This window comes from Typopeltis vanoorti, chromosome 13 (genome assembly GCF_054136105.1).
Source record: "Typopeltis vanoorti isolate ZY-2024b chromosome 13, IOZ_Tvanoo_1.0, whole genome shotgun sequence".
NCBI lineage: Eukaryota > Metazoa > Arthropoda > Arachnida > Uropygi > Thelyphonidae > Typopeltis > Typopeltis vanoorti.
In genome coordinates this window covers 122,093,772-122,105,889 of record NC_143561.1, presented here as the reverse complement: position 1 = coordinate 122,105,889, position 12,118 = coordinate 122,093,772, and the positions used below count along the sequence as shown (strand labels likewise).

At 36.9% G+C, this 12,118-nt stretch overlaps 1 protein-coding gene across 1 annotated transcript in view; it reads left to right on the top strand.

Annotated features, from left to right (window-relative positions):
• The window catches only part of Col4a1 (Collagen type IV alpha 1), a 903,940-nt gene that overhangs the window by 235,625 nt on the left and 656,197 nt on the right, over positions 1-12,118 (top strand). The window contains exon 10 of the mRNA XM_090402880.1: positions 6,178-6,255. Within this exon, the coding sequence (XP_090259006.1) occupies positions 6,178-6,255 (78 nt within the window). The remainder of the gene's footprint in view (positions 1-6,177; positions 6,256-12,118) is intronic.

Below are 12,118 nucleotides of genomic sequence, written 5' to 3'. Positions count from 1 at the left end.
TTCAATTTTTCCTGTAGAGAATTAACATCGGCAATATTTCAGATTTCTACATAACTTTTTATCATCATCAAATGTTTGAAGATCCCCAGCCAATCCTCATGATATATCATTAACAAATAAGTTCAACAGTCTGGGCCCAAGAATAGAACTCTGAGGCATGCAAATCATCACATTCCTTTTCTGAGACACTGCTCCATCATACACAACTTGTGGATATCTTTCAATCTGTTATCCAATCCTATCTTCTGCACTGTTATCCAATCCCCATCTGCTTACACACCAATCTGTCATGTAGTAATTTATCAAATGCCTTTGCAAAGTCTGAGAAGATCACTTTATATAAATCTTCCTTATTCAACACATTCGTCACCTTATCATAAAATGTAAGCATATTGTTAAAACATGACATGCCCCTCACAAACTCATGCTGACCGCCATAGAGAATGTTATATCCATCAACCCAATCCTGTATTCTATTCCTAACCAATTTATCCAATACTTGGACCACAACTACAAATATGCAAACTGCTCTATAATTAAAAACATCTGTCCTAAAACCATGCGTGTGAAGAGATACTATTTTGTCTTCATTCCTCTCTTTAGGAACCTTCCCTCACTGCTAGACTTTAATTAAATAACCTGGTCAAGAGCATAGCTAACTCTTTTGCATACTCCTTAAAAATACATGGTGACATATTCATTAACACACAACCAAAACAAAACTCGACACATCTGTATGTCTCAATTGTATCACCCCTTTTCTGCCTCTCAACCAATTTCTGTAACCCACAAATCTTCAACCTGTTCTCATAAGGTTCATTCCATAGACATGCTATCTTCTTGGTCACTCGCCTCTGGATCCTCTTCATCTCTTTCTCATTGCCAAGAAACCCAGATGATCAGATCTGCATGTATAGTCAAGATGGGGTCTTATGGGCTGGCCTGGTTGGCCGAGTGGTTAGCATATCTGCTCTCCAACCAAAAAAGGCTGCGGGTTCGAATCCTGCCGTGGGCATGGATGTTTGTGATTATATGTGAAATTAGTAGTGATGGTGGTGGTGTGCAGTAGGCATTGATGTAGTTGCAGTTCATTGTAGTTGGTGTATTGAGACAGAGAGTTGGTGGTAGGGACAGAGAGCTGTAGAGTAAGCACCCTCCCTTGATGAGTCTTTGGGTTCCCTGGAGGTGTCACGTAATAATAATAATTGTCAGGTCGATAAAGAGGAATAATAACCTGCTTGTCTCTCCTTGTCAATGTATTCTTCAGTAACTAAGTAATCTGACAAGTTGCTTTAGCCACTTTTACAATATGCCCTCTAAACTTTAACTCGCACTCTCAAATCTCTGACCTCATCAATTTCGTTGAGTACAGTTCCATCAATGTGGTATACCACTGGTAATCTTTTCACCTCAAAATGCATAACATTACACTTGCCACATTAAACTGAATTCATTCTTCTTTGCCCAGACTGCAGTCTCTTCAAATCATCTTGCAAAATTTTAACATCTGTATTATTACTGTACCCGATTTTGTTTCCTATATCATTAATTTACAAATTAAATAGAAGCATCCCAAGAACAGAGCCCTGTGGCATGCCACTAATCACAGTTCACTAGTCCTTCTTGTGGACTTACTCTCTGATATCTCACTATCGACCCCTTTTATTGACTTCACCAACTTTATATCGATCTCCATATGCTGCAGTTTATTTATTGGTATTCCATGCAGTATCCTTCAGAGGTTTATGCAAAGTCCAGTAGTATCACTGTAAACATATTACCTTCATCCAACTCAGTTGTCACCGTATTATAAAACATGAGGTTACTGAGGCATGATCTACTCTTCACAAAACCATGTTGCCTAGCATACAGTATCCTTTTTTTTCTATCCATTCCTGTATTTTGTGCTTGATCAACTTCTCCAGTATATTGACTCCTGATATGCTGATCTGTCAGTAATTTACTACATCAGTCTTGGAGCCTCCTTTATGCAATGAACCTATTCTCTCCTCTTTCCATCCCTATGGAATTAACCCACAGCCAAGACTAAGATTACACAATGTAGTCAATGGCACTGACAGTTCCCTAGCATCTTCATGTAGAACTGGAGCGGGTATAACTGGTACCATCTAATCCCAAAGCTGTATTCATATCAAGATTTTGTAATATGCTATGCACCTAGATTTCATTTACCTCAGTTTCCATACAGGTCTTTGGCTCTCTCGCTACTGCAATATTTCTGCCTTGCAAAGTGTTCACTTAGTAGTTCTACTATTTCAACTAATTCAGACCTCCATACTGTCACCAGTTATTAAAATCATTTGACCATAAACAATCTTCCTTTTATTTGCAACATATCAAAAGAACTGTTGGGATTATCTTTGGCCTGCACTGGTCATTTCCTTTCATACTCTGCTTTTGCCTTTCTTTCCATACTTTCTGTACTCTGCCCTGTGCTTTGTACTGCTCATGTGCATGCTGTTTACCATTCTCCTTGAATTCCCTCCACAAAAAATTGGAATCACTATATAAAACCACCCTGTCATCTTTAGATACTTGCTTCTTCCTGTGAAACTCCTTCAACTCCTCATTTACATAATTTAATCTCTTCTTTAAACAATCATTTTTATCCTCAACAAGTTTAACCTCACTCTTCATTTTCATTAACTCTTGTCCAAGCTCTTCCATATCAGTTCTGTTACTGTCATCATTATTATTATTATTACCCCAAGACCTCATGGAGTCAAAGACTCATCTGGGAGGTCCTTTTATCACACACACACACATCTCATCATGCCATGTCTTAAACACACTCAAACTCCTTGCAGACACCACACTCTCAGGCAAGGCATTCCAATCATTCACAACTCTGCACGAAAAAACCTTCCTCTCACTCCTCTTTATACAGTTTTCAGGGATGACCTCTGGTTCTCCCCTGATCTCCTACTATTCTCTGTAAAACTTCTCCACCATTGATCCTATAATAACCCCTTACCAACTTGTAGGTCTCTATCATATCTCCCTTCTTCCTCCTGTCCACCAGACTCTGCAAATTACATCTTCTCAATCTTTCCTCATGCTCGACATTCCAGAGGCCAGAAACTACCTTAGGCAGTCACCTTCGGACCCTTTCGAACATCTCTTCATCCTTCTGAAAACCCAGTGACCAAATCTGGGCACAATAATCCATGTGTGGCCTAATCAAAGTCTTATACAATGGAACAAGAATCTTCCTACTTCTACACGTCAGTGTTCTCCGCATCATTCCCAGAAGTCTTTGTGTTGTCTTCACAATTTTGGCGATATGTCCCCTAAATTTTAGTTCCTTATCCACTATCACCCCCAGATCTCTTATTTCCTCTACCACCAACAATATATTCTCACCAAGCATAAATTCTGCATCCCATCTTTGTTTTCCAAATTTTAAAACCTTACATTTTGCAACATTGAACTCATATCCCCATTTCCGTGCCCAATCCCTCAATTTATTCAAGTCTTCTTGTAAGGCCACAACATCTTCACTACTCTGTATGGTTCGTCCCAACTTTGCATCATCTGCAAACAACTGAATATCTCCATCCAAATCTTCACCAATATCATTAATATACAAGCTAAAACTAATGGTCCTAAAACAGACCCTTGAGGCACTCCACTAGTGACTTTCCTTTTCCTGGATATCGCACCCCCCATACACAACTTGTTGATAACTATCAGATAGCCAGTCTCCAATCCATGTCATCATCAACACGTCCATCCATTTTTTGATTACCACTGTTGACACTGTTCTCATTTGTGGAATGTGCTAACCTTTCATCTCTTGCATACTGTAATACATTCCTTATTTTCATTTAACCTAACACTATATGTTCTTGAACATTTTTGGGCACATACATCTAATAAGTGTTATTTTGTATCCATTGCAAAAAAAAAAAGTTCAGGGAAAAACCCATTTTCCAAGTTGAAAACTTCCACCCTGCTGGAGTATGCTTCTTTATTGCTGTCATTTTTGTAACTTTAACTACAGCTTCTCCTATCATGTAAGTTAAAACAACAACATGAACACTTTTAAAATCACATTACCACAGTACAATGGCCGTATCCAGTTTGACTCTCACACACACAAATCTGCACAAGATAATTATATATGTTAAAAAATACCAAGCAATTTTAAACCTGGTTTTACTCCATTTCCCAAGTAAGCAAACAGACAAACAAGTCAAGTTTGCACCTGCAAGTGATGCAAGTCTAGCTGATCCTACAGGTAGTGCAAGACCAAGGCAACTCGTGGTAAAGGTGGCATAAGCTCTGATCACTAATCTTAATATTTATCCTTAATGCCAAAACACATCTCCAAGAAGGGGATGCATGATGTTTTGTATTAAATTAAAGGCAAGGGGCCACTACCCAGACCGGTTTCGACCTTTATTGAAGTCTCGTCAGTGGGAGCTGGGCTAGAAATATCAAGATTTAGTAATACAGAGCTTATAAGTATTTTACCAGAACAAGTTGCTATAAGGTGTTTTAACCTTATTAAATAAAAATCTCTGGAGGAGATATAAATGTAGAAGGTATTTTACCTTGGGTATAATAAATGTTAAATAATACCAAGCAATTTTAAACCTGGTTTTACTCCATTTCCCAAGTAAGGAAACAGACAAGTCAAGTTTGTGCCTGCAAGTGATGCAAGTCTAGCTGATCCTACAGGTAGTGCAAGACCAAGGCAACTCGTGGTAAAGATGTATTACTAAATCTTGATATTTCTAGCCTAGCTCCCACTGACGAGACTTCAATAAAGGTCGAAACCGGTCTGGGTAGTGGCCCCTTGCCTTTAATACAAAACATCATGCATCCCCTTCTTGGAGATGTTTTGGCATTAAGGGTAAATATTAAGATTAGTGATCAGAGCTTATGCCACCTTTACCACGAGTTGCCTTGGTCTTGCACTACCTGTAGGATCAGCTAGACTTGCATCACTTGCAGGCACAAACTTGACTTGTTTGTCTGTTTGCTTACTTGGGAAATGGAGTAAAACCAGGTTTAAAATTGCTTGGTATTTTTTAACATTTATTATACCCAAGGTAAAATACCTTCTACATATATACAGGGTGTTCGGGATAAATTTGACAGTTTCGTAAGGAAAAAGAAAATCTTCTTTGTATCTATTAAATTTAATGAATTGACAAAAAAACATTACAGGCAGAGTTAATTACAATACTATCAACAAGATTTACTCAAAATAACCACCATTAGCATCGATCACAGCTTCAATTCTGCTTCGGAACCTCGAACAAGCTGATGCTACAGTCTCCCTGGGAAGGGCCGCAAAAACTGTTTTAATTTTATCCATTAACTGGGCTTTTGTATTACTGGAAGTGCGATTGGTGTCTTTTTCAACTGCGCCCCATACAAAATAATCCATGGGGTTAAGGTCTGGGGAGTTTGGAGGCCAAACATTTGGACTGGTGAAGTCGTAGAAATTTTCAGACAACCATTTTTGACTTTTCCCAGAGGTGTGGCAAGGGGCCGAATCCTGCTGCCATACATACGGCCTACCATTGGCTACCCTTGTTATCCAGGGCTTGACTACAGTTAGCAACTCCACGAACAAAGCCCGAATTCCAATGCCAGGGTTCTTCAACACCTGTTCCTGCAGATTTGCGAGGAATTCTGCTGTACGAACGCAATCAGATCGTCTGCTAGGGATCTTTCTTCTTGCTACATCCTCGTAGTCACCATTGCAAGTCTCTAGTTCATGCCTGTTTGTTTTTACTGTATTCAGGGAGCATTGGGCAGCAGTCGTAATATCCTTATTTTGATGGCGGGCACGAATCATCATGATACAAGTTATTCTCTTTCATGATTCAGGTGGGTTCCAGCTATCCATCCTTTCTGACATCTTGTATATGAATGAAGAAGGGTCCAAACTTTTAAATGAAGAGAAGTGTGTGTTAATACATGTAACTTACGGAAAAATATAATTAATTATAAATATGTCAAATTTATCCCGAACACCCTGTATATTTATTTTTACATATATCTATTTTTTTTTTTTTTTTAAACTGCTAATTATGTGGCCTATGGTAATTTTATAATCAGTCTGTTTAAATCATGTGATAAGATTTCTGCCTACTTCTTTTACCTGATATTTTACTAATGTCATTTTAATTTCATTTTTAGGGGTATAAAGGTGATACTGGACCTCCAGGTGAGAAAGGAAACATGGGCATTGGCTTTCAAGGGGTAAAAGGAGACCAAGTTAGTATTTATCTTTTATTATTATTATAATTTGTTTTCTCTTTGTTTTCTGTTCTCTATTTGTCATATATTGAAAAATTTTCTTTGCATCAATTTTATACAACCCCTTTAATATTTTATAATTTTCTATCATATCCCCTCTTTTCTACCTATCAACTGAACATTGTAACTGACAAACCTTCAACCTATCCTCATATGGAGCATTCCACAAACCTCTCACCAGCTTAGTCACTCTTCTCTGAATTTTCTACCACCTCCTGGTTCCTAAGAAACTCAGGTGACCAAATCCTGTGCACAGTAGCCAAGATGTGGCTGAATCATAGCCATATAAAGAGGGATACTAACTACCTTATCTTTACTTGTTATTGTGTTTTTCAACACCCAAATAATTAACTGAGCTATTTTATTGACTTCTGCAATATGCCCTCTGAACTTCAACTCTCTGTCCACCATTATCCCAAGTCCCTATCCTCATCATTTTCCTGCAATCCAGTCCCATCAATATGATACACCGTATGCTACCTTTTCAATTCGAAGTGATGACTTTACATTTTGCAACATTAAATTGATAATCATTAGCCTTTACCCACAATGCCAATTTTTTAAATTATCCTGAACGATATCTACATCAGCTTTATCTAGTTTTGCATCATCAGCGAATAACTGCATATCCTCTCTTGAATCTTTCCCTATATCAGTGATCGTCGTCGTCGGGTAGCATCCTCTAGCAAGAGGGTTGCAGCAGATGAGCAGGTATTCTCCATTTCTCTCTGTCTGTCGCTTCCATCATTCTTAAACCAGCCCATTCCACGATGTCATTAAACCACTCTCTAGTTGGTCTTCCATGTCTTCTCTTCCCCTCAACTTTCCCTTGTAATATAGTTCTTGTCAGGTGTCCCAAATAACCTCTCGGAAGATGTCCTGGAAATCTGGTCTTTCTTTACATAATATTCTTTAGCAGTGTTCTTTCCATCCCAACTCATCTTAAAACTTCTGGATTTGATATTCTTTCTGCATAGCTAATCTTTTCCATCTTTCTATAACACCACATTTCCAATGCATTAATTCTTTCCATATCTCTCTTTCTTAGTGTCCATGACTCACTTCCATAACTTGCAATACTCCAAACTGTTGCTTTAACTATTCCAATTCTAACGCCTATTTTAGTGTTCTTGTTTATTAAAATTCTCTTCATTTCCATAAATGCCTTTTTAGCTTTGCCTATTCTATTTCTAATGTCCAACTCTGAAGTTCCTTTTTCTGAGATCCAGCTACCTAAATATTGAAATCTTTCCACTTCTTCTAAAATCTTTCCTCCACATCTGATTTTTACATTATCTCCTATTTTTCTACCCATTATCATTATCTTGGTCTTTTTTCTGTTAATTCTTAGTTCATACTCTTTACAAGAGTTTTCAATTCTTTGAATAATTTGTTGTAACCCATTTTCACTTTCTGCCATCACCACTACATCATCTGCATATCTTAAGTTATTAATGATTCTTCCGTTTCTTTTTATTCCTTCTTCTACATCCTTAAGTGCCTCTCTAAACATTTGTTCGCTATAAAAGTTAAACAATAATGGTGATAACTTGCATCCTTGTCTGACTCCTCTCTCCACCAGGAATTCTCCTGTTTCCTCTCCATTTACACATACTGACGCTATTTGTGACCAATATAATCTCTTTAAAATTTCCAAGTCATAAGAGTCAATATCAGTATTTTCTAGAATGTCAAAAAGCCTTTCATGTTTCACTGTATCAAATGCCTTTTGAAAATCTAGAAATCCCCAAAACAACTTTCCACCATGGTTTAGTGTTTTCTCCCCAATAATTCTTAGACAAGTTATAGCCTCTCTAGTTCCTCTGTTGGTTCTGAATCCAAATTGTTCCTCATTCATTTCTTTTTCTATTTTATTCCTAATTCTCTCTAAAATTATTTGCACCAGAATTTTTGCTGTGTGAGTTATAAGACTTATCATTCTAAAATTGTTACAGTCTAAAACTCTCGTCTTTTTTGGAATGGGGATAAAAATTGATCTTCTAAACTCCTGTGGTAATTCTTGTCCTTCATAAATTCCGTTAATAATTTGCCATAACATTTCCATACCTTTTTCACCTATATTCCTTATAAGTTCTATCTGTATACCATCTATTCCAGGCGATTTTCCTTCTTTCATCTTTTGAATTGCTAGATTCAATTCCTCCCTCATGATGCACAGTCTCTGCCCACTATGTTCTTTCCTTTGATTTTCTCATCTTTCCCTGTCTTCATATAGTTTACTTACATATTCTTCCCATCTTTGTAATATCTTCTCTTTTTCTATCAGAATTTCACCTCTTTCATTCTTGATTGCTACAGTCCTTAGCATCTTTCTCCTTCCTGTCATCATATTAATGTTTTTATAAACACCTTTTATGTCCTTTCTTTCAGCAAAGGCAGAAAGAAAGGACATAAAAGGTATCTTTACTTATTTCATCTAACCACTCTTCCTTTTTCCTTCTTATCTCTCTTTGTATCTTCCTACTCAAGTCTTTATACTGCTTTTTTTTTCTCCTCTGTTTTACTATTAACTAACTTTCTTCTTTGTGTTATTTTCCTCAAAATATTTTCCGTCATCCATGGTTTCTTTCTTTTCTCTCTTTCCTCTTCTTTTTTGACTAAATGCAATTCTGTAGCAGTAATTATTCTTTCCTTCAGAATCTTCCATTTTTCACTTGCATCATAATTTACTTGTATATTTCTCTCGTTCATTTCTTCCTCTACTTTCTTTGAGAATTCATTCACTGTACTTGGTATCTTCAGCTGCTCCATGTTCAATGATTTGTTCCATTTCCCTGTAGTTACCTTTTTTTAGATTAATCCTTATCTTAGTTGACAGCAATATGTGATCTGTATCACAGTCTGCTCCTGGATATGTTGTCACATCTTTTATAATGTTTCTATATCTTTTGTTTATCAAAATATAATCTATCTGATTTCTTCTACTATTTATTTCCTCCCATGGGGCTTTCCATGTGTACAGTCTTCTTGGATGTTTCTTAAACCAAGTGTTCATAATTGCTAAATCATGCTTTCTACAGACATCCAACAACATATCTCCTCTTTCATTTCTCACTCCCAATCCAAATATCCCGACAATATCTTCCTCCCTTCCTCTTCCGATTTTTGCATTCATATTGCATTGTATTATAATTATATCTTTTGTTTCTTTACATTTCAAGCCCTGTTTTATATCGCCATAAACTCTCTCTACCTTCTCATCCTCATAATCACAAGTAGGTAAATATATCTGGATAAGTAGAATATTTCTTGGTTTTGCTTTCAACTTTACTACTAAAACTCTGTCTGAGATTTGCCAGTAGCCTTCCACACATCCTGCCACTCGTTTATTCAATATTATTCCAACACCTGCTTGATGTTGCTCTTCCCCTCCTGAGTAAATTATTCTTATTCCATCCTCTGTTCTAAAATCTCCTTTTCCTTTCCATCTCACCTCAGCCATTCCCAGAACATCTATTTTCAATCTTAGCATCTCCATCTTTACAATCTCCAATCTTCCAGTTTGATGTAAGGTATTCACATTCCAAGATCCAATGCGAAAATTACTTTTAGCCCCTTTTCCACATGAATACTTTCCATCTTCCACTTCTCCACCTCCCGCAGGCATTAGTAAAGAAGATTCATATGACTGGCATGCAATCTGGTCCATATCCATACAGGAACAAGTGACCTCCCTGGTAGCCAATTGCGCAGTTCCGGACCCAGGGGACCCATCCTGAGCTGTGCATCGCTCGTCATTTTGATCTTTACTGTTCATCCAAACTATGGAAAAAGTAGAAGCATAGTGGTTTCCCATTGCCTTCTATGCATGAAAAGATGAAAAAAGTAGAAACATTGAAAGAATTACCCCTAGCCCTCGATTACTCTAATAGCATTGGGGGGAAGGAACAAGAAAGAAGAAAAGGATAGAAAGAAATAAGAGTAGGGACCATCCTATAGATAATATAACAGATGTATATTACATGAAATAAGGTATGGTCCAGCATCAGGTACCTCGGGTTTGCCACTCCCGTACTCGCTAAAGTGAGCCTTTGAGAGATATATCAGTGATATACAAATTAAAGAGTAGTGACCTTAATACTGAACCCTGAGGTACTTAACTAGTTTCCTCATTCTCCTAGATTCCAGTCCACCATATACTACTCTCTTGTGTCTGTCAGTTCCCCCCCCCCCCACCCACCCACCCAACCATGCTACCATCTTCATATCCATTCCCATTTGCTGCACCAACTTTTGGAATTGGAATAGTTTTCCAGTTGGTATTCTGTTAAGCACCTTTACAAAGTCCAGCAATTCTTTCTTTTAGAGAAACTTTTGCCATAGTTTGATAAAAAATTACAAACCATCTTCAGTGGAAAAAAAACAGTTAATACAAGTAATTTGTAATTTGATTAGCAAAACACTTGATTAGCAAAACAAGTGTTCTCTGCCAGGTTGGTAGGAAAACGACCCAGAGGAAGACCAAGATATAGGTGGATTGATACGGTACAAAGTGCCTTAGACGATAGAAATATGAGATCTGATAATGTTGGAGTCTTGACAAGTAACAGACTGATTTGGAGGAAAATTGTAGATAGGAAGTTAGTAATGGTGTAATTTTTTCATGTAGTACTGTCATATCCTGTACACCCCTTGAGGGTACATAGCAGGAATTTGATGATGATGATGATTATTATTAAGCAAATTACATCATTAAACAACCCACAGTAATTAATTTTAATGAAATGAAAGTACAGATATTTCATACTGAAAATAATAGTATATCATCAATCAAAGAAATGGGTTTACCAATTAAAAATTGTTGCTTCAAGCTAGAAATTAATATATTAATAAATAATATTATTAACACTATTTTTGATGGTTACATAAAATCAGAATCTCCTAAACTTTTGGAAGAGAGACAATTGTTCGATTTAGATTTTCCCAATGCAAAAAAGCTTCACAACTTACTTTGAAAAGGCATTCATATTTGAAGCTGTTTCTATGGAGAAGACAAGCTTTATCCCACCAGATACTGTGTTTAGTGTCAATACTATGATGTGCCAGTCCAAACTTTTGAGGTTTCATGTATTCAATATAATATTGAAGTTCGTTAATTCTTTTCTCTGCAGAATGGCCTCTCTGCCCAAAGTATGGCAGATTACATTCACAAAGTATCTAGTAAACACCAGCTAATGATATAGGTGACAGTTTGTCTTTTGTAGATGCCAACAGATGAGAAATTTTGTTGATAGGAAAAGATATGTGGGAATAAGGTGATACTTCTTCAAAATTCTACCAATCATATTATGACCTTTTTCTTGACTAGTAGTATTAATAAATTAAAGACTTAATTCTGTATGTTAGTCAAGTTAATATTAGTTTAATACCCAACGTTTCACTGACTGACATCTGTCAGAATTTTCAAAGGAATACACTGGTAAGCAATAGAAAGTAACAAAAACTAGGAAACTAACAGACAATTCTAAAAATTATATAAAATTATCACTGTGGGTAATTATTATTATTATTGTTGTTTCGGGCAACTCCAAGGAGTCGACAGACTCATCGAGGGAGGCCCTAACATCATGTCAAGAACAACTATTCAACATTGACACAATATCTATCATACCTTGCCATGAACTCATTCACGGTCGTAGCACTCACAACAGACTCTGGAAGCTTATTCCACTCATTCACTACTCTCCAAGTAAAAAACCTAGCTCTAACACCCTTGTCAACCACGCTCTTGCCCAGCTTCCATGCATGGCCCCTAGTCCTCCCACCACCAGTCATATTTTCAAAAATATCTTCTGGATCA